The sequence below is a fragment of the Ovis canadensis genome, chromosome 25, assembly GCF_042477335.2.
Source record: "Ovis canadensis isolate MfBH-ARS-UI-01 breed Bighorn chromosome 25, ARS-UI_OviCan_v2, whole genome shotgun sequence".
Taxonomy (NCBI): Eukaryota; Metazoa; Chordata; class Mammalia; order Artiodactyla; family Bovidae; genus Ovis; species Ovis canadensis.
The window spans coordinates 36877437-36901782 of record NC_091269.1 but is presented as its reverse complement, the minus strand read 5'-3'; the positions used below and the strand labels follow the sequence as shown (position 1 = coordinate 36901782).

At 41.4% G+C, this 24346-nt stretch overlaps 1 protein-coding gene across 2 annotated transcripts in view; it reads right to left on the bottom strand.

Moving 5' to 3' along the window:
- Positions 1-22510, bottom strand: part of NRBF2 (nuclear receptor binding factor 2) — a 28404-nt gene extending 5894 nt beyond the window's left edge. Inside the window, exons 1-2 of one of the 2 annotated variants that reach the window (XM_069571797.1) lie at positions 22234-22510; positions 1866-1950 (exon numbers count right to left, since the gene is read on the bottom strand). In XM_069571797.1, coding sequence (XP_069427898.1) covers positions 1866-1950; positions 22234-22263 — 115 coding nt within the window. In that variant the 5' untranslated portion in view covers positions 22264-22510. The remainder of the gene's footprint in view (positions 1-1865; positions 1951-22233) is intronic. The other variant, XM_069571798.1, reaches the window with a different exon arrangement.
- Positions 22511-24346: the final 1836 nt, after the last annotated feature.

The following is a 24346-nucleotide window of genomic DNA, read 5'->3' as shown; positions in this document are numbered from 1 at the left end:
AAACACTAAGCTGCTTACTCTCAGGATATATTTACATCCACACCTCCCAAAACAGCTCTGTTCAAGCCCAGATGTTAAGTTAATTTAGATAACACTGAGTTCATTCCGTCCACATTAATTCTCAAACTAGCATCACATTCACAACTCTACTCTGAAACACAACACAAGGCTATTTTCAAACAAGTCTAAACTCCACATCAAATCAGCTGGCTGGGATTAAGTAACCACACTTAAAGTTGTACCTCCAAAATTAGCGCTAATGGAATCCAACAAACTGCCTTTATCTTTTCTACCCCTGACAAAGTCAAAGAATTTAGATAAAGAGAAAGGGGGACAGGTGTTTAAAGCCCAGCATTAATTTTAAGTCTTCCAATGAAAACAGGAATATAGACTAGGAATGAAAGACACTTCCCTCCCAAGCAGGAAGGGAAGATCCCACGTGCTGCTGAGCACCTAAGCCTGCAAGCTGCACGACTGAGCCCAGGCTGTGCGCGCAGCTGCTGAAGCCCGTGTGCCCTCAACCCTGTGCTCTGCGGCAGGAGGAGCCACCACCACGAGCAGCTGGGGCACCGCAACAAAGGCCCAGGACAGCCAAAAGTAAAAGTGACGAATAAATCTTAAACAACAACAACAACTTTTATACCTTTTATATACTCAGAATATCCTACCAATCAGAGACACTGCTTTGGGAAAGCAAGTGTTCTCTTTTCTTGCTCCAAGTAATAAATCCTTCCTTCTCTGGGGGAAAAAAAGAATATTCTGCCAATCAACACACAATCCACACTGTGAGGCATGGCCAAGTAGTGATAATAATAAATTTAAAACCACAAAGATTTATGGGATACATACAATGTGCTCAGCCCTACAGCTGAAGGATACACTTCAGTGGCAAAACTAACTCTTCAAACGTAAGGCTTGAAATTTTCTCTCAAAATTAGACTTTAGGTGAAAATCGCTGACATAGAAGGACTTTTCTAAACCAGTCTCCACTGTGCTGTCTATATTGCAGCAGTAAGGCAACATAGGAGAAGATTCTGCCAGGAAAAAACAGGACACTGATTATGGTACTGACCTCAGGGAAAGGAGGTGCCTTTCTCTAGCAGGAAGACTACAGGGCCTGCTCGAAGAATGGTGGCCACACCGACTTAGGGTGTACCACTCCCACTCCTAAGCTTTCAGGTTCGTTACTCGGCCAACAGAAACCAGTCTGTACAGAACAGACCCTGGAGAGTTATTTCTGAGTTCAAGATATACTAACTTTTATGACTGGGATAAAATAAGGTGTTTGAAAGGAATCCAGTAATTCTAAATGTCATACCTAAAGAAGGTCATCAGCGGCATGATACTACAGGCATGAATGTATAGATGAAACATTCAGAAGGGAGCTAAAGAAAGACCACAGGAAAGGGTTTTGATGGGTTTTCCATTATCAGCACCTTAGGAAACAGAAACTCAGTGAAAATTAATTGGCTGGAATTAAATTATAATCCCAGAACCCAAAATGGCTAAATATTTGAAATCCAAACTCCTCTAAAACAACTAAGATGAACTGACAGACACTTACTGCAATCACTTCTGTCTCTGGGGAATCTTCCGGCTCAGAAGGTTGTGTCCAGGCATCATCTACCAATAAGGCATATTCAATTTCCATGATTTAGAAAGACTAGGCTAAGAGGAGCTGGAAAACCTAACACACTAACTTGAAGCTGTGTTCCAGTGGGTCAGTACTCAGTGTGGCGTATATGCAGGGCAAGAACACATCATTACTCTTGTGACTTTCATCCTAAATACTATGTTGAGAGGCACTGGAAAAAAGAAACTGCCAAGCAGTTTCAGACTCAGTACTACTTAAAAAGAATACTCACCTGCAGCCTTTTTGTGACAAGAAATAGCCTCTTCGTATTTCCCTGCAGCTAACAAACGATCTGCTCGTCTGCTCTGTTGATGGGCCTAGAAGAAAAACATTCCTGAGTTCGTTACTTAAAAAAAAAACAAAACACAACTTTTAAGACAGTAACGCTGTTTGTTGCCACATGTGCCAAACCATTACAACTCTATCTAAAACTGGGGAAATCTAATGTGTAGTATCTGAAAGGACTGGTAACTTCTTTCAACTCTATTAATAAATTATCAAGGTTAATACCAGGCACTAACTCCTTCAAGGTGCTCACATTCGTCAAAGATTAACCAAGAGTTAAAATCAGATTGTTACTCAAAACGTATACTTTCTTGTTTTTTAATTCATTCTTTCTTTTCAACATTTAAGTTACTGTTTACATTTTAAAGATAAAAAATTCATACATTATACAGTTGAGGAATTAATGACACCAATATTTAATGTTATGGTGGATATTTTTTCAGGTACAACTCACCCAAACAACAAACTCAGAAGTACTGAACACATATTTGGATTAACTAAGTAGTCACTTGTCTCCTTACATCTGTGTTACATTTAAGAATTATTACAATTCTGTGAGATGTGTTTCACCTCTTACAAAAGGGAGCTCCCTAGACTCATAGCGGTCACATATCTTACATTAAGTTATATGGTTAGCAGGCAAGGAGAAACTGAAGTCTTCCAACTAGGCTAATGTTTTCCTCACTAACAAACTCACAGATAATTTAACAAAGCTAGTCAAAGTGGAAAAAGCACTACACACGTATGTTCATAGCAGCATTATTCACAGTAGTCAAAAAGAGGAAGTAACCTAAGCATCAATAGAAAAATGAACAAAATGTTGTATATATGTACCGTGTAAAATCAGCCTGAAGAGAGAGGAAACTGACCCATGCTGTAACATGGATGAACTTTAAGGACTTGAAGCTAATAATGAAATATGGCATGAGCCACCTAAAGGAAAACAAACACTGCATGATCCCACTTATGAGGGATCTGTGCTCAGTCTTTCAGTCATGTCTTGACTCTCTGCGACCCCACGGACTGTAGCCCACCAGGCTCCTCTGTCCACGGGATTCTCCAAGCAAGAGTACTGGAGTGGGCTGCCATGCCCTTCTCCAGGGATCAGCCCAGGGACTGAACCCTCATCTCCTGTGTCGGCAGGCTGATTCTTTACCACTGAGATATCTGGGAAGCCCAAAGACATATCTAAAGTAGTCAAATTCATAAAGCCTGAAAGTAGAATGGTGGTTGCCAGAGACCGGGGGAAAGAAAGGTGGGACGTGCTTATTCATTGGGGGTAGAGTTTCACTTTTACAAGATGAAAAAGTTCTGGACATCTGCTGCACAAAAATGTGAATATTCTTAACACTAATGAACTGTACATTTAAAAATTACAGATGGCAAATTTGGGAGATCTCTGATGGTCTAGTGGTTAGAATCGGTGCTTTCACTGCCACAGCCCAGGTTCAATCCCTGATCAGGGAACTGAGATCCTATAAGCCACATGGTGTGGTCAAAAATTTTTTTAATTAAAAAAAAAAATCAGAGATTCTTACTCTTCAAAGAGTAAACAAACTTTTTCTCTAAGTTTCAATTCATTCCTAAAAAAGGGGGGCAGGTAACAAGAAATGACTATGGGCTGAAAATAATTTCAACCATGGAGTCTTGGACTGAAGAAAGAACACATGTTCTGAACACAGGAATATTAGATAGCATCCAGAAATGATAGAGATCTTTGGGAAGAGAACGTACATGATGAAGAAAACTAAGTTACGACCAACATGATTTCTCCAAGAAATGTATTGTGAGTATAGCTTAAACAAGTGACACTCCGGTTCTAGGTAGGGGGAAAAAAATGAAAGAATCAAAGGCTTTACCTTTCTAGGCTTTGAAAGAACCCTCTAGAAGAGACAGTGTTCTCTTGAAATCCAAAAGTACTTTCTAACTAGGATGGCACAGTGTAGGCAAAGCCCTACCAAGAACCTGGGCCACTGGGCACAAGTCCTCACTCTCCCACTGCTAAGTCGCTTCAGTCATGTCCAACTCTGTGTGACCCCATAGATGGCAGCCCATCAGGCTCCTCTGTCCCTGGGATTCTTCAGGCAAGAACACTGGAGTGGGTTGCCACTTCCTTCTCCAATGCATGAAAAGTGAAAAGTGAAAGGAAGTCACTTAGTCGTGTCCGACTCTTAGCAACCCCACAGACTGCAGCCCACCAGGCTCCTCCATCCATGGGAGTTTCCAGGCAAGAGTACCGGAGTTGGTTGCCAGTGCCTTCTCCGCACTCTCCCACTAAAAGCAGCCATATTATCTGGGCCTTCAGGGTCTGTTTCCTCACTTGTAAAATGATGGAGTTAGACCACATCTGTGCTTCTTAAGTTTTAACTGAATCTGAATGCCCTGCGAAATACATTCTAACGCTGTGTCTTTTGTTTCTGTCCAATGACATCAATCCCTTTCTACCTTGGACCGTATTTATGAAGCTCCCTAGTTAAACTTCAAGTTTCACAAAAAGAGAATATTTTTTCTTTCTCATATCCTTTTTCATCATGGTTTATTACAGGATATTGAATATACTTCCCTGTTATACAGTTGGTCCTTGTTGGTTATCTTCTTTATATACTGTAGGCTATGTCTGCTAATCCCAAGTTGCCCCACCCCATTTCCCCTTTGCTGACCATGAATTTTCTGTGAGACTGTTTCTGTTTTTTTGTGTCATATTTTTAAATACCACATATAAGTGACCTCATATGGTATTTCCTTCTCTGACTTACTTCACTTGTTATGATAACCTCCAGGCCCATCCATGTTGCTACAAATGGCATTATTTCATTTTTTTGTGGCTGAGTAATATTCCATGTGAACATATGACACAACACCTTTATCCATTCACCTGTCCATGAACCTGTTTCCATGTGTGGGGTACTGTAATAGTGCTGCTATGAAAATAGGTGTGTATGTATCTTTTAAACTGGAGTTGTGTCCGGATATATGCACGGGAGCGAGACTGCTGGATCGTATGTACAGCTATTTTTCGTTTAAGGGACTCCAACACTGTTTTTCACAGCAGCTGTACCAACTTACATTCCCACCAACAGTTCTGAATTCCTTTTCCCACACTCTCTCCAGCATTTTTAATTTGTAGAATTTTTTTAGTGATGGTCATTCTGACTGATGTGAGGTGGTATCTCATTGTAGTTTTGATTTGAATTTCTCTAACAATTAGGAATGTTGAACATCTTTTCATGTGCCTACTGGCCATCTGTATATCTTCTTTGAAGAAATGTGTGTTTGGGTCTTCTGCCCATTTTTAATCAAGTTGTTTATTTTTTTGTTATGAGCTGTTAGCATATTTTGGAAATTAAGCCCTTGTCAGTCAGATAGCTTGCAAATATTTTCTCCCATTCTGTAGGCTGTTTTTCTGTTTATGGCTTCCTTTGCTTTGCAAAGCTTCTAAGTTTGATTAGGTCCCGTTTGTTTATTTCTATTGCCTTGGGAGACTACCCTAGGAAAACATCGCCATGATTTATGTCAGAGAATGTTTTGCCTATGTTCTTTTCTAGGAATTCAATGTTGTCATGTCAAGTCTTTAAGCCATTTTGAGTTTATTTCTGTCTATGGTACGAAATAAACTTTTTTTTTTCTTTTTTTTTCATTTCAAAACCAGAGAAACCAAAAGTTCTCAAGTGGTAAGACCAGGATCTCATGGCTCTTCCAACTCCCCTAAAACTTCTCCATGTAAAATTCAATCTCTGATCACTCTGCCACTTCAGGAGTTACATCTCATTTTAAAACGCACACCTACTCTAGTTATCTGGCACATGAGCAATCAAATTCCCTATTAAAATACAAGTCCTACACCAAATTCTTGTTAGACATCCAGCAAATGCTGACTGTTGAGGTTTTCAAATCTCAACTTGAGCATTTATTAGACACTGGAACTTGGCTTTAACTTCCTGCCCAAGTTTTCTCATCTTTAAGATGAGAATGTTATGAAAATTAAATGAGTTAAAAGACAATAAAAGGGACTTGCCTGGTGGTCCAGTAGTTTAAAATCTGCCTTACAATGCAGGGAAGGTGGGTTCCATCCCTAGTCAGGGAACCAAGATTCCACATGCCGTGGGGCAACTAAGCCCACCCACTGCAACTACTTAGCCCACACTCTGGAGCCCATATATCGCAACTAGAGAGCCCACACACCGCAGGCACCAAGCCCGCGCGCCACAGCCAGAGAGAAGCTGGGCCCCTGCGCCCCGATGAAGAGCCTGTGTGCCACAACTAAGGCCCAACACAGTCAACTAAATATTATTTTTAAAAAGAATTTAAAAGCATCAGAGCTATCTACCACCATAAAATGTATAATGTGGTAGAAGAGACTAAACTGCATTCTCTTTCAACTAAAGATACTGCACAAAACTTACTTTCATGTAGTTCTTATTTTTAAAACAATTTTTAAAGATCTTTCTTAAAGCAAAGATTATATGGTCATTTATTTATATCTGTTTTGTTATATACAGAACATTCGATCCAAAAGCAACAAAATACACATTCTTCAAGTGCTCAAAGAACATCTTCCAGGATAGATAATAGTGGTAGACCACCAAACAAGTCTTAATAAACCTAAAAAGACTGAAATCATTTCAAGGCATCTTTTCCAGCCACCACAGAAACTAATTACAAGAAGAAATAAATTACAAGAAGAAAACTGGAAAAAACTGTAACTATGTGGAGATTAAATAGCATGCCACTGAACAATGAATAGGTCAAAGGAGAAATCAAAAGAGAAACAAAAAATACTTTGAGACAAATGAAAATGGAAATAAAACATACCAAAACTTATGAGATGCAGCAAAAGCAATTCTAAGAGGGAAGTTCATATGGATAAAAGCCTACCTTGCAGAACCAGAAAAATCTCCAATAATCTAACTTTACACCTCAAGGAACTAGGAAAAAAAAATGATGCCCAAGGTTAGTAGAAGAAAGGAAATAACAAAGATCAGAGCAGAAACAGACAAAATAGAGATTAAAAAAAAAAAACAAAAACAGAAAAGATCAGTAAAACCAAGAGCTAGTTCTTTGAAAAGATTAACAAAATTGACAAACCTATAGCTATACTCAACGAGTATACTGAAGTGAAGAGCCGACTCATTGGAAAAGGCCCTGATGCTGGGCAAGACTGAAGGCAGGAGAAGGGGGCAACAGAGGATGAGATGGTTGGACGGCATCACTGACTCAACGGACATGAGTTTGAGCAAACTTTGGGAGATGGTGGAGGACAGGAAAACCCGGCATGCTGCTGTCCATGGGGTCACAAAGAGTTGCACATAACTGAACAATACTCAAAGAAGAAAAAAAGAGAAGATTCAAGTAAAATTTTAAAATGAGGGAATTTCCTGGAGGTCCAGTGGTTAGGACTCACTGCTTTCACTGCTGTGGCCTGGATTCAATTCCTAGTTGGGGAACTAAGATCCCACAAGCCATATAGTGTGGCCAACTCCCCCACCCCCACTTCCCCAAACAAACAAAAAACAAAAATGAAAGATGTTACAACAGATAACACAGAAATACAAAGGATCATAAAAGACTATTATGAACAATTATCAATATATGCCAACAAACTGGGCAACCTAGAAAAAAATGGATGAATTCCTAGGGAAAAAAGCTTTGGGGAAAAAAAAAAACAAACAAACAAACAGAAAACCTGAACAGACCAATAAGAGGCATAACTCTAAGATATTTCAAGTTCAGTTCCAGGCCACTGCAATAAAGCGAATGCCAGAGTAAAACAAGTTACACAAATTTTTTGGTTTCCCAATGCATGTAAAAGTTATGTTTACACTACATGTGCGATAGTATTATGTCCTTAAAAAAAAAAAGGATATTTCCTTAATTTAAATATAATACATTTAGAATAACAATTCCAATAAGACACAGGGTAGACACAAACCTTCAACTTGTCTTAAAAAAAAAAAAATCAACAACATCTGCAAGTGCAATAAAGTGAAGCACAGTAAAATGAGGTAACCACAAGCCTCACACAAAATAACCCCAGGACCAGATGCCTTCACTGGTGAATTCTACCAAAAATTCAAACAAGAATTAATACCAATCCTTCTCAAACTCCTCACAAAAAACAGAAGAGTAGGGAATACTTCCCTACTCTACTTATCTTACAAGGCCAGCATCACCCTGATACCAAAACAGACACGGACACCAAAGACAAAAAAAAGCTAGAGGCCAACATACCCGATGAACAGATACAAAAATCCTTGGCAGAATACTAGCAAATCAAGCGGGATTTATTCCAGGGATACAAGGACAGTTCAACAAATCAAATTTACCCTAAAATCAATGTGATGACACCTTAACAAAAGGAAGACTAAACATGATATGAGCATTTCAACAGGATAAAAAGCATCTGATAACAATCAACACCCACTCATGATGAAAACTCTTAACAAAATGAATATAGAGAAAATATATCTCAACATTATAAAAACCATGTATGACAGGCCTATGGCTAACATAATACTCAACACTGAAAAGCCCAAAGCTTTTCCTCTAAGATCAGGAACAAGACAAAGATGTCCACTCTAGCTGCTTTCAGTCAGCATAGTATTGGAAGTCCCTCCTAGCCACAGCAATTAGATGAGAGTAAGACATCCAAAGCAGGAAGAAAGAAGTAAAATTGTTCACTATTTATGGATAACAAGATATTATATACCAAAAGCTCTAAAGATTCCACCCAAAATCTTAGAATCAATGAATGTAGTACGAAGTTGTAAGATAAAAAATCAATACACAGGAACTTCCCTGGTGGTCAGTGGCTAAGACTCCACACTCCTGATGTAGGGGGCCCAGGATGGAGCCCTGGTCAGGGAGCTAGATCCCACACACCATGACCAAGAGTTCTCATGCTGCAGCTAAGATTCTGCATGCCATAACTGAAGACTGAAAATCCCAAGTACCACAACTAAGACCCGGCACAGTCAAATATTCTACAAAATCAATACACATATTTCTGTTGCATTTCTATACTCTAAAAATATATAAGAGAAATTAAGAAAACAATCCCATTTACAACTGCATCGAAAGCAATAAGTACTTAGGAGTAAATTTAACCAAAGAGGTTAAAGACCTGTACACAAAAACTATTAAGCCACTGATGGAATGGATTTAAAGAATAGTTAAAATGCCCATACTACAATACATGGATTCAGTGCAACCTGTCAAAATTCCAATGGTACTTTTCACAGAAATCGAACAATCCTAACAGTTGCACAGAAATACAAAAACTCCCAAATACCCAAAGCAATACAAAGAACAAAGCTGCAGGAATCAGACTCTTTGATTCCAAACTATCTTACAAAGCTATGTGTGTGCTTAGTCGCTCAGTCGTGTCCGACTGTTTACGACCTCGTGGACGGTAGCCCACCAGACTCCTCTGTCCATAGGATTCTCCAGGCAAGAACACTGGAGTGAATTACCATGCCCTCCTCCAGGGGATCTTCCCAATCCAAGGACTGAACCCAGGTCTCCCACAATAAGGGCAGATTCTTCACCGTCTGAGCCAGCGGGGAAGCCCTACAAAGCTACGGTAGTCAAAACACTATGATAGCATTAAAGACACAAAGATCAATGGAACAGGATAGCCTAGAAATAAATCCATGAATAAACGGTCAATTAACAAGTGTCTAACGAGCCAAGAATATACAACAGGGAAAGGACAGTTTCTTCCATAAATGATAATGGGAAAACAGGATAGCCACGTGCTAAAGAATGCAACTGGACCACTACCTTACACAACACATAACAGTTAACTTAAAATGGATTAAAGAACGTAAGACCTGAAACTCCACAAAGAAAACTCAGGCAGAAAGCTCTTTGACACAATTCTTGGTCGTGATAATTTATTAACTGACAGCAAAAGCAACAAAAGCCAAGAGTGGGACTACATCAAGCTAAAAAGCTTATGCACAGCAGAGGAAATCAAAATGAAAAGGCAACCTACCAAATGGGAGAAAATGTTTGCAAACATTATATCTGATGAGGGGTTAGTATCCAAAATAACAAAGAATTCATACAATATAAAAATAAAAAGCAAAACAATCTGATTAAACCACAGCAATTTTCTCTTCGAGAAAATCAGAGCTACCAAGGGAACATCTCAAGCCAAGATGGGCACAACAAAGGACAGAAATGGTATGGACCTAACAGAAGCAGAAGATATTAAGAAGAGGGGGCAAGAATACACAAAAGAACTTTACAAAAAAGATCATAATGACCCAGATAACCACAATGGTGTGATCACTCACCTAGAGCCAGACATCCTGGAATGTGAAGTCAGGTGGGCCTTAGGAAGCATTAGTATGAACAAAGCTAGTGGAGGTGATGGAATTCCAGTTGAGCTCTTTCAAATCCTAAAACATGCTGCTGTTAGATGATGCTGGCACTCAAAATGCCAGCAAATTTGGAAAACTCAGCAGTGGCCACAGGACTGGAAACGGTCAGGTTTCATTCCAATTCCAAAGAAAGGCAATGCCAAAGGATGTTCAAACTACCACACAATTGCACTCATCTCACACGGTAGCAAAGTAATGCTCAAAATTCTCCAAGCCAGGCTTCAACAGTGAGCTTTCAGATGTTCAAGGTGGATTTAGAAAAGGCATAGTAACCAAAGATCAAACTGCCAACATCCACTGGATCGTTGGAAAAGCAAGAGAGTTCCAGAAAAACATCTACTTCTCCTTTATTGACCATGCTAAAGCCTTTGACTGTGTGGATCACAACAACCTGCGGAGAATTCTTCAAGAGTAGGGAATGCCAGAACAACTTACCTGCCTCCTGAGAAATCTGTATGCAGGTCACGAAGCAACAGATAGAACTGGACCATGGAACAACAGACTGGTTCCAAATCGGGAAAGGAGCACATCAAGGCTGTATACTGTCACCCTGCTTATTTAACTTCTATGCAGAGTACATCATGAGAAATGCTGGGCTGGAGGAAGCACAAGCTGGAATCAAGATTGCCAGGAGAAATATCAATAACCTCAGATATGCAGATGACACCACCCTTATGGCAGAAAGTGAAGAATAACTAGAGAGCCTCTTGATGAAAGTGAAAGAGTGAAAAAGTTGGCTTAAAACTCCACATTCAGAAAACTAAGATCATGGCATCTGGTCCCATCAATTCATGGCAAAAAGATGGGGAAAACTGTGACAGACTTTATTTTGGGGAGCTCCAAAAATCACTGCAGATGGTAACTGCAGACATGAAATTAAAGGACCCTTGCTCTTTGAAAGAAAAGTTATGACCAACCTAGATAGCACATTAAAAAGTAGACACATTACTTTGCCAACAAAGGTCCATCTAGTCAAAGCTATGGTTTTTCCAGTAGTCATGTATGGATGTGAGAGTGGGACTATAAAGAAAGCTGAGCACCAAAGAATTGATGCTTTTGAACTGTGGTGTGGAGAAGACTCTTGAGAATCCCTTGGACTGCAAGGAGATCCAACCAGTTCATCCTAAAGGAAACCAGGCCTGAATATTCATTGGAAGGACTTATGCTGAAGCTCAAACTCCAATACTTTGGCCACTAATGCAAAGAACGGACTCCTTGGTAAGACCCTGATGCTGGGAAAGATTGAAGGTTGGAGAAGCGGATGACAAAGGATGATACGGTTGGATGGCATCACCAACTTGATGGACATGAGTTTGAGTAAGCTCCAGGAGTTAGTGATGGACAGGGAAGCCTGCTGTGCTGCAGTCCATTGGGTTGCAAAAGTCGGATACAACTGAGCAATTGAACTGAAACTACAGGCAGAGAATCTCAGTAGACATTTTTGTTTGTTTTTTTTTCCCCCCAGAAAAATACCCAAAAGTGGAACTGCAAGATAGTATGGTAATTCTACTTTTAATTTTTCAAGGGACCTTTTTCCACAGTGGCTGCACCAATGTATGAATACAGTCCCACCAACAGTGCACAGGGGTTCCCATTTCTCCAATTCTGGCCAACACTTGTTACTTCATATCTTTTAAAGAGTCACCATTCTAACAGGGAGGATTTCCTCTATGGCTCAGACAGTAAATAATCTTGCAATGCGCAAGACCTGGGTTCAGTCCCTGGTTTGGGAAGATCCACTGGAGAAGGGAACAGCTACCCAGTCCAGTATTCTGGCCTAGAGAATTCCATGGACAGAGGAGCCTGGTAGGCTACAGTCCATGGGGTCGCAAAAGTCAAGACACAACTTGGCAACTAAACCACGACCATTCCAACAGGTGAGAGATGATATCTCGGGGTTTTGATTTATTTACATTTCCCTTATTAGTGATGTTGAGCATCTTTTTGTGTACCTGTTGGCCATCCGTATGTCTTCTTTGGAAAAATGTCTATTCAAATCCTCTGCCTGTTGTTTAATCAGATTTTTTTTTTTGCTACTTTGGATACTAACTCATCATATATAATTTGCAAATATTTTCTCCCATTTAGTAGGTTGGTTTTCATTTTGCTGCTGTGCATAAGTTTTTTAGTTTGATGTAGCCCCAAAGGATTATACTTTCTTGATACTCTTTGTTGCTTCAGTTCTTATTTTCTTTGCTTTTCTATCAGCAATTGCGGTAAGCTGCTTATATGGCTCCCAATGACTTCTCCCTCCTGGGATTCACAACCTTATATAATCTTCCTTCCTCAAATGTGGGTTGGACCTAGTGATTTACATCTAAGAAATAGAGTACAATCAAGGTGATGGAGGGTCACTTCCATGGCTAGGTAACCAAAGGTTGTCACTTGCATCTTGGTAGTGCTCTCTCTCCCTTGCTTATTTTAGTGCAGCCAACAGTCATGTTGTTCGCTGCCCCAAGGAAACACTCACCTGGAAGGTTATGAGGTGGCCTGCCAACAGCCAACAAGGAACTGAAGTCCTCAATCCAAAACCCCTCAAGGAATGAAATCTTGCCCTCAACCCTGTGAGTGAACTTGGAAGCAGCTCCTGCCTCAGGAGAGCCTTCAAACGATACCGCACCCCTAGCTGACCCTCACCTTGACTGCAGCCTTGTAAAAGACCCTGAAGCAAAGAACCCAGCAAAGTTATGCCTTTATCCCCGACACACAGAAACTGTGGGGAAACAAATGTGTGTTTTAAGCTGCTACGTTTTGGGATAACTTATCTCAGTAGGTAACTGTGGCTCAACTGGTAAAGAATCCACCTGCAATACAGGAGACCTGGGTTCAACCCCTGGGTTGGTAAGATCTCCTAGAGAAGGGAAAGGCTACCCACTCCAGAATCCTGGAGAATTCCATGGATTCTATAGTCCATGAGTCCATGGGGTCACAAAGAGTCGGAAATGACAGTGACTTTCACTTAAGTATTCACTTAAGGTAACTAATAATTGTATCTGTTATTTGTAAGCTGCCTCAAACTTTATTTGGAAATAGATGTTTAAATATGGAAACCAGTGACTGGCCAATCCTTACATGGTTGGGATATCCTGTCACTGAATATTGGGAATATTAGCTTTTGTGATACCATAATCTCATATTAAAATAATTTCTGGCACTTAGGGTTTACAATACACTGATTTGAGAATCCTGTGGAAATTCTCATGGAAATTTGTACCTCTGATCCAGATAGGATGGAATAGCTGGCATTGGTTTACCCTCCAATTGTAAACAACTACAAAACTGGGTGAAGTATAAAAAAACAAGTTTATAGATGGCTGAGAAAAAAAACTAACAGAAGGATACATTTTTAAGAAATGGGAAATGTACAAGGTGAAACCTGCATTCCCCTTGGCATTCTGAGTGCATTTTCCAAAACAGAGTATAGGAAAATAAAGCCCAAGAAGGCAGTATCTCATTGGCCAAAGTTCAGTCACTCAGTTGTGTCCAACTCTGTGTGACCCCTTGAAGAGCAGCATGCCAGGCTTCCCTGTCCTTCACTATCTCCGTGAGTTTGCTCAAACTCACATGCATTGAGTCGGTGATAACCATCCAAGCATCTCCTCCTCTGCTGCCCTTGATCTCTCCTAGCATCAGGGTCTTTTCCAATGAGTAGGCTCTTCACATCAGGTGGCCGAAGTACTGGAACTTCAGCCTCAGCACCAGTCGTTCCAATCAATATTCAGGGCTGATTTCCTTTAGAATTTTGATCTCCTTGCTGTCCAAGGAACTCTCAAGAGTCTTCTCAAGCACCACAGTTCGAAGCCATCAATTTCTCGGTGCTCAGCCTTCTATAGTATGGTTCACCTCTCACATCCATACGTGACTATTGGAAAAACCATAGCTTTGACTATCCCGATCTTTGTTGGCAAAGTGATGTCTCTGCTTTTTAATAGGCTGTCTAGATTTGTCATAGCTTTTCTTCCCAGGAGCATGCATCTTTTAATTTTCGTGACTGCAGTCACCATCTGCAGTGATCTTGGAGCCCAAGAAAATGAAATCTGACACTGTTTCCACTTTTTCCCATCTATTTGCCATGAAGTGATGGGACCGGATGCCATGATCTCTGTTTTTTGAATGTTGAGTAATAAGCCAGCTTTTTCACTCTCCTCTTTCACCTTCATCAAGAGGCTCTTTAGTTCCTCCTTGCTTTCTGCCATAAGGGTGGTGTCATCTGCAAATCTGAGGTTATTGATATTTCTCCCAGCAATCTTGATTCCACCTTGTGCTTCAATCCAGCCCAGCATTTCGCATGATGTACTCTGCATATAATTCAAATAAGCAGGTGACAATATACAGCCTTGACGTACTCCTTTCCCAATTTGGAACCAGTTGGTTGTTCCATGTCTAGTTCTAACTGTTGCTTCCTGACCTGCATATAGGTTTCTCAGGAGGCAGGTAAGGTGGTCTGGTAGTCCCATCTTTTCCACAGTTCGTTGTGACCCACACAGTCAAAGGCTTAGCATAATCAATGAAGCAGAAGCAGATGTTTTCTGGAATTCCCTTGCTTTTTCTATGATCCAACTGACGTTGGCAATTTGATTTCTGGTTCCTCTGCCTTTCCTAAATATAGCTTGTACATCTGTAAGTTCTCAGTACCTACTGTTGAAGCCAAGCTTGAAGGATTAAGGAGATGGAAACTGGAAGGAAAAGCTAGATTTTGAGGAGTCCAGGGTTAGAGGGAAGTGCAATGGAGACACCCTACAAGTATGCATCAAAGACTCTCTCAGATTCTTGGCTAACATCTAAGCTGTACATGAACAGGCCCCAATTCCAGGAAGCTGAGCAGAAATTCTTAGCAATGAATTCAAAAGCCACACAGTGTTGGGGAGACAGGTTGCAGTTTGGGTCGAGAGAAAGTATTACCTTTGGTGAACACTTGGGACTCTGAGTTGAGACCTCAAAAGTCCAGCCCTGTGAGTAAGGCCACACTCTAGGCATCATGGGTAAAACTGAAACAGACCAACCGTGGTAAAGCCTAAAATCAAGCCTGGACTGAATCAAGATGATCCAATAGCATTTTAATTGTCAGCCAGAAGAACAAGCTATTAACAACATTCTTTGGAGGAAAATAACAAATTCAGAATCTCCATAACACATCATCCATTAACGTGTAATATACAATAAAGTTACCAGCACATCAAGCAGAAAAATGGCACTAACAGAAAACAACAGAAACAGAACCAGAGATTACCCAGGTATTGGAATAGCAAGGAACTCTAACTATGCTTAAGATGCTAAAGAAAACAGAGAAAGAGAACACAACGGATGAAAACTACAGAATGGGATAAAAGTTCTGTAAGAACAGGGACTTTGTCAAATCTTTGATGTCCAGATTACCTGATAAGACAATGACCGCTCATGCGTTTGATGGGTCAATGAACAGTCAGTCAGTCAGATGGAAGGACGAAAGAGGTTATGTTGAGGGTTGGTGACAAAACCAAAGATTCTTAAATGCCAAATGAGCATTAATGTATTTCATAGAAAATACCAAAATAAATCTTTGCATCAAAATCTAAAATAAACAACTATACATATGTATATACACCTATACTGAGCACAAGAAAACCAGTCAGCGGTACATTTACTTCACTCACTATCTCATCCACCCAGTCTTGAGGACATTTTAGCCAGCAGTTTCCTACCCCCTCCTGAGTAAGCATGAAAGCACAGCACCACAGAATGTTCTAAAGCCCGTATAAAAGGTGAGACAGCTTTAGACGTGGTAACACCTTACTACACGCACACGTGCTCGGTCAGGCCCAGTGCTTTCGCGACCCCATGGGCCCTAGCCCACCAGGCTCCTCTGTCCATGGGATTATCCTGACAAGAATACTAGAGTGGGTTGCCATTTCCTGCTCCAGGGGATCTTCCCAACTCAGGGATCGAACTCACATCTCCGATGGCTCCTGCACTGGCAGGCAGGTTCTTTACCACTGAGGCACCTGGGAAGCCCCCTTATTCCATGTGCCCCGTACAAATTCCTCCCTTGCTGAATCCTCCTCAGAAACAGCCGACACTTTCCACATGCCCGTCCCCCTCCCCCACCGTGAACCCTGTGAACTGTTCTTCCTATACAATCAATATGATCCCCATGGAACTTGCTGTATTTATAAATTACCTCGTCCCCTAGACATCTAAAGAAACCATTCCAGCATATTCTCAAACTTAGGACCAGAGGGTACGTCAGGAAAGTTTTGACTGGTTGTAACTAGCCAGGTGGAAAATGTAGATTTGGAATCTGGAGGGAGAAGTAAAGCAATAAAGTCTGATGAGGCACAGCAGAAAAACCTGATTATCTTGAGTCCCTGGTCCCATAAGCCCTCAGACTAACCTACATTGTAGTCTTGCCCTTCCTGCACCTTCGTTTTGCATGTTTCATTTTTTGGGGGGAAGGGGAGAGGGGAGGCATGCTATATGGCACGCAGGATTTTAGTTCCCCAACCAGGTACTGAATCCGTGCACTAGACAGTGGAAGCTCAGAGTCTTAACATCTTTCAGGTGCCTTACACCTACCTTTTGATTTCAATAAATTATCCCTTTTGATTTAAGCTAATTTGAAATGGATTTCTATCACCTGTGACCAACAAAACTCCTAACTACAGCTAGACTACCAAGTGACTGTCCTCACCAAGAACTACATGCTAACTGCCTTAAAACTACAGGTTCATACTGTGTTCTTTCCCAAAGGAAAAAAAAAAGTATCACTTTCTATTAAATTTCCATTTATTTATTTGTGTCCTTGGGGAAACTGTAAGTAAAGATGAAAAGAAAAGGAATACCATTACCAAACACAATAAACTGGCAGAGGAAAATCTAATGTACTCTTGAACCTTGCAGTAATGTCCTCAATGGAGAGCAAAGGAGAAAAGTCATTCACTCTCCATTTCCAAATCAATTTACTATGAGTCTACTATGATGCTTCTAAAGTAGCATCCCCTAACTGTAAGTAGTACACCGACTGTGTAACTAATATAATGAACTGTACTCAGGATAACTGCTCAGCTGTTAGAGAGGTCCAGGAAGACCTTTTTAAGTCAATTTCCCCACAGGCAGTCTGCTGCATCTCTCTCCTTCCTCAAGATTTCAGTTTACCTTGCCCCTCCCCCCATGCCCACCCCTTTTTTTAAGAACTGCCATCATCTGCTGTGAAGACAAATTACAGGATGAAAACCAACAGTGAGTCCTGAAATCAATCCGTGGGTCACAACCAGCATTTAAAAAACTCTAATAGTAAATATTAGAGTGCATCATATATAACACTACACAGACTCAGCTGGTAAAGAATCCGCCTGCAACGCAGGAGACCTCAGTTCGATTCCTGGGTCAGGAAGATCCCCTGGAAAGAGGGATAGGCTACCCACTCCAGTATTCTTGGACTTCCCTGGTAGCTCAGACAATAAAAGAATCCGCCTGCAATGCAGAAGACCTGGGTTCAATCCCTGGGCTGGGAATATCCCCTGAAGGAGGGCCTGGCAACCCAGTCCAGTACTCTTGCCTGGCGAATCCCAGACAGAGGAGCCTGGAGGGCTACAGTCCATGGGGTTGCAAAGAGTCGGACACGACTGAGACCAGCACAACAGAGTATATCACATACAATACTATATACACATACACAGCACTTTATGTTTCAAGTTTTCTACATTTTTGTCTTATTTTGGGTTAAATTTATGAATGGCCCTGCATTTTGCACATCCATAAGGAATCAAGCTCCAAAGTAATATACACCTAGGTATGTGTGTATTGTCATTAAGTAAAAATTTCTTATTGTGGATCACAGTTAAAACAAATGGGCAAACATGATCTAATAGAAAGATGAGATACTTTATTTAGAATCTTGCTTTCAAATCCAACTATCACCACTTATTCTGCAGTTCCAAGATTTCATCTGTAAAATGTTAAACATCTCATACAACTACTGAGGAAACAAAACAATATTTGTAAGTGCCTGCTGCCAACCCCAGGACTCTGTAATTACTGGGTAAGTCTTAGTGCTTTACTGCCATCCCTCAGAGTGCTTCCACCAAGCTTTAGCCTAGCCTGTGACAAGATGAAATTTTCCTTGATATTTTTCAGGGCAAGATTTTATTTTTATTGTCAATATAATTAACATGGAATAGTTACAAAGACCCCATAGTTACAACGCCATCCTTTGGACCATACCTGATACCGTTATTTAGATGAGAAGAGTTGAGCACTCTAAAGAGCACTTCAGCTTCTCAACATATTCTCAGCACTCTTAAAAGGGCCAAACACAAAGAACACAACTGTGGTCACACAGTGACATGGACTCTGTCCTTAGAGTTTGGAGAGTAGGTAAGTGAAGCATGAGCAACACAGGCATATGTAAATTGAAGTCTGACATCATTCCCAAATAGACCGAAAACAAAGAACTAGAAATTATCTCACATAAGTTTTGACATTTGCTACTAGCACTTGCATCACCAAAATTAAGTGTAAGGAAAGAAATGCCTAAATATACACTAAGTAATTTTATAAGTTACAATTTTGCATATTGAAAATTGATGGAAAAAAAAAAAACTTATTCAGAGCCCAAAGATTAGTTATTCCCCCCACCAACGTCAATACAATTCATCCTATTTTCCTTTTGACCAACTTCAAAAACCAGAAAATTAGAACACAGTATTCATACTATATATTAAAATGACAATTTCAAGCTGGTCTCTTCCATATCTTAAAAATCACTGTGAGGAAATAGGCCTACAAATTCGTACTGCAAATCTAACATAAAAGAAGAAATACTAAAGCAGAGAAGGGCTTCCCAGGTGGCGCCAGTGGTAAAGAACCTGCTTGCCAAAGCAGGAGACATAGAAACGGGGATTGATCCCTGGGTTGGGAAATTCCCATAGAGAAGGGCATGGCAACCTACTCCGGTATTCTTTCTGCCTAGAGAATCCCAGGGACAGAGAAGCTTGGTGGTCCATAGCGTCAGACACGACTAAAGCGACTTAGCACCATGCACTAGAGCAAAGCCACTCGATATTGACAAAGAATCTGTAATTCAGTATAGACAAGGACCATACTGAAATGAATATTTTAAGTATATTAAGACAGAAGAATTACTAGAAAGAAGTCATGATATCAACATAAGGTAGCTCCATAATGTATTTGAGTCACTAATCTACTTAATTTGTCTAGGCTTATTTATCTGTAAAGCTGGGAAGCAATTATTATTTAATTTCAAGGATGCTCTCAGGACACATGATTATAAACCTAGGTACTGTAATAAGTCCTTATGCAATCAGTTTGGAATACACTATGATGTCATTAGAAAAGCTTGTATAGACTAATGGGATGCTCAAAGGCACTCAAAATTATAGCATTGAGAAGTGTTTCTCATGTTGAGTCTGCTGGATACTAGAATGAATATTGGCTGGCATAAAAGAATGTGTTTGTCTTAAAAAAAATTCAGTCTTCTAACGAAAATATTAATTTGCAAAGATACATGCAACCCAATGTTCCCAGCAGCATTATTTACAATTGCCAAGATACAGAAGCCACCAACATACCCATCAACAGATGAATAGAAAGGGGTGTGATGTATGTGTATATGTATATATAGATATGTTTATTAGCACATACACACCACACACAAATAATGGAATACTACTCGGCCATAAAAAAAAAGAATGAGATGTCGCCATTTGCAACAACATGGATGGACTTGGAGGGCATAAGTGAAATCAGTCAGGCAGAGAAAGACAAATACCATATGACATCACTTCCATGTGAAATCTAAAGGAAAAAAATGAATGTATTAATATATTCAATAACAAAGAAACAGACTTGGATACAGAAAACACACTAGTGGTTACCTGTAGGGAGAAGGAAGGAGGATAGGGCAAGACAGGATAGGGAACTAAGGGATACAAACTACACATAAAACATATAAGGTACAGGATATAGTACAACAGAAAATGAAAAAATCTGTCTTTTAAAACTGAGTGACAACAAATTCAGAGGCCAGACACTGATACTTGGCACAGTTAAAATGATTCAAGTAAACGTTAATTTCTGTTCTATTGTTCTCTTCCATTAAAGAGCTAGACCTAAAACTTAAATCTTTCAAATCTCAAATGGCTTAAGAATTCAAGATGCCAAATTTCTGATACTTGTCTACATAAACTGTATGGCTGGATTATGGGTTTATGCTAGACTCCTAAGACTACTCAAAATTCTCTTCTATAAAAAGGCAATACCACTGCCAAGTCAACTAATTTTTCCTAAACTGGTGATTCTGCTGCTCCATCTAAACTGTCACCCAGTTCCAGTCTTTTCATAAGCTACCACACACTAGTGGGGCATTTGGCTGGGGTTATGCTGAAGCAAGCAGCCAAATAAAGTGAAGTTAACTGGAAATGAACCAATGGTCATTTTGCAAGGACACTTGAACTTTGAAGCACTTTGTGAACTGCTGGTTATTTCTAATAATGTTCCTGTGAAGTTTCAGTACTGAGCCATCCATTATATTTCACTGCCAAGTATATGTCACCTTAAAACCAAGAAAAGTGCAAGACATTTCCCTGGTTTAAAAAAAAAAAAAATCACAAATCTAGTCTGGTTCTTTTTAAGTGTAAACAACTCTTACCAATGGGGGCAGGGCTCAACAATAAAACTGGAAAGCACTTCTCATAGCAGCTAACCCGGCACCAGCCATCTGGGAACCATAGCTTTAGGTCTTAGAATCTTAAACTTTTTAAGCTCACCAAGTCCAAGTGAGATTTTTAAATCAAGAGTTTTGGTCTGATTATTGTAATAACTAACTCTTACACTTCATTACCTACCGGGTACTGTTCTAGGCTCCTTACTTTTGTTTACTCTCTTAATCCTCATAACAAACCACAAAGAGTGAGATCAACTAATTTGCCCAAGGTCATATAGTTATTAAGCAACAAAGCTAGAATTCAAATCCAAGCAGTTTAGGTCCCGAATCTATACTTTTAATCCACCAGGCTGTACTGCTTCTCTACAGAATGGTTTGATTCCTGCCCAGAGCTCTCCCACCACACGTGTTCTCAGGGTTCCAACGTGAGAAACTAATAATTTTCCATATGTTCTTTTTTCCAAACCCACTATCATAGTTGAACTGAAAAAAGTTACCTTGTCTGTCTACAACTTTAAGTAATCTAACTTTTGTATCCAAAATAGACACCCTCTCTGGAAAACCAAAAGATACAGTGGCCAGGCGGAAAAAAACTCGTGTTTGTTTTAAAATCGCTACACCTGAGGTGCCTAAAAACATAATAAGGAGCTATCAATGCTTTTTCTGAGAAAGGTAAACATCTACCATACTTTCCTGATACCTTAAGTGATGAAACTGAGCTAAAAACAGGCACAGCTCTGTCTTTTCCCCCCAGCTGTCTCTAATTTAGTTGAGAAAGGAAAGTCTCAGTTTATGCATGTGAACACAGGGGAGAAATGGGTGAAGGGAAACAGGGGTGAGAGATTATGATTTCTCCACAGTGGGGACGCTCAGACTTCAGACTCTGTGTTAGAAGTTAGAACCAGTATTACACACCATTTCTCAGTGTCTCTCCAGGCTGCAAAGAGGTGGTTACGTGGCGCTTGGAGGCATTTCCTCCGGTCTGGAGAGGTGGCAACCCTTGCTGGTGGGAGCCCCCTCGCCCAGGGCCCTGGGGTAGGGGGCGCCTGAAGGCGGCGGGAACAGGAGGCAGGAGCTTCCCAGGGATCCCCGAGGGGCCCTCTGCGGTTGCTTGGCTGGAGCCGCGGTAGGGCCGAGCCTGTCTGCGCCCCCCAGATTTTAGAATCACCCGCGCCAAACCAGCTTCCCGGCCTCCAGTCAGGTGCACGCCGAGATGGGGTCCTGAGGCAAAGGTGCCCGAGAGCCGACGCAACCCTCTGTGGGCCACTCACCAGGTTGAGGGGTCCTTCCATTACTTCCATAGACCCCGGGGTAAGCGGCGGCCTGAGGAAGGGGAGCGACGGATCCCGGGCACATGGAGGGGAACAGCTGGAGAGCGCGAACGCAGCGGCGGCAACTGTGGCCCCACTCCGCGCCCCCAGAGCCAGCAGCGGGCGCAGAAGAAGCAACAACCCCACCACTTCCTCCTCCGGCGCCGCGTCGCGGGCCCGCCTCCTACGCCACGGCCACGCACGCGTCAAGACGTCACACGCAGCTGGTTCAAGGTGGGAGTCCGGACAGGGAGTGGGTGGGGCTCAAGGAAGGAGGGGCACGGACAGACTTTCTCGCGGTCCGTCTTTCCTCTCGCGAGAAGCATAGCTACAGCTTCTTGAAGACTCATAGGTCACCTGCAGAGGTACAGCCGTGTAGGATTTAAAGTGGCAGACTTCTGCTATCGGTCTCTCCTACATACTTCCAGCGTAACTTCTCACAAATTCACTCAGTATCGCCAGATCCTCCCTTGCTCTCAGGCTCCGGGCTTGGTTGTTGCACCTGATTTTTTTTCCCCCTGCAGAAATGAGATTTGAGCGATGGTGGCTCAGCGGCAAAGTATTTACCTGCAGTGCAGGAACCACCAGACCAGGGACAGAACACGGGTTTGATCCCTGGGTCGTGAAGATCTCCTGGAGAAAGGCATGGCAACCCACTCCAGTATTCTGGAAAGTCCCATGGACAGAGGAGCCTGGTGGGCTACAGTCCATGGGGTCGCAAAGAGTCGGACACGACTTAGCCACTTAATCACCAGACCACGCACTGGCTTAGACTCTGTTGGAGGAAGACAAACGATTCAGGGCTGTGCCCTCAGTTCAGTTCAGTTGCTCAGTCGTGTCCGACTCTTTGCGACCCCATGAATCGCAGCACGCCAGGCCTCCCTGTCCATCACCAACTCCTGGAGTTCACTCAGACTCACGTCCATCGAGTCCGTAATGCCATCCAGCCATCTCATCCTTGGTCGTCCCCTTCTCCTCCTGCCCCCAATCCCTCCCAGCATCAGAGTCTTTTCCAATGAGTCAACTCTTCTCATGAGGTGGCCAAAGTGCTGGAGTTTCAGCTTTAGCATCATTCCTTCCAAAGAAATCCCAGGGCTGATCTCCTTCAGAATGGACTGGTTGGATCTCCTTGCAGTCCAAGGGACTCTCAAGAGTCTTCTCCAACACCACAGTTCAAAAGCATCAGTTCTTCAGCGCTCAGCCTTCTTCACAGTCCAACTCTCTCAACCATACATGACCACAGGAAAAACCATAGCCTTGACTAGACAGACCTTAGTCGGCAAAGTAATGTCCCTGCTTTTGAATATGCTATCTAGGTTGGTCATAACTTTCCTTCCAAGGAGTGAGTGTCTTTTAATTTCATGGCTGCAATCACCATCTGCAGTGATTTTGGAGCCCCCAAAAATAAAGTCTGACATTGTTTCCGCTGTTTCCCCATCTATTTCCCATGAAGGGATGGGACCAGATGCCATGATCTTTGTTTTCTGAATGTTGAGCTTTAAACCAACTCTTTCCCTCTCCACTTTCACTTTCATCAAGAGGCTTTTTAGCTCCTCTTCACTTTCTGCCTTAAGGGTGGTATCATCTGCATATCTGAGGTTATTGATATTTCTCCCTGGAATCTTGATTCCAGCTTGTGTTTCTTCCAGTCCAGCGTTTCTCATGATGTACTCTGCATAGAAGTTAAACAAGCAGGGTAGACTTGGCATACTCCTTTTCCTATTTGGAACCAGTCTGTTGTTCCATGTCCAGTTCTAACTGTTGCCTCCTGACCTGCATACAGGTTTCTCAAGAGGCAGGTTAGGTGGTCTGGTATTCCCATCTCTTTCAGAATTTTCCACAGTATATTGTGATCCACAGAGTCAAAGGCTTTGGCATAGCCAATAAAACAGAAATAGATGTTTTTCTGGAACTCTCTTGCTTTTTCCATGATCCAGCAGATGTTGGCAATTTGATCTCTGGTTCCTCTGCTTTTTCTAAAGCTTGAACATCAGGAAGTTCATGGTTCACATATTGCTGAAGCCTGGCTTGGAGAATTTTGAGCATTACTTTACTAGCATGTAAGATGAGTGCA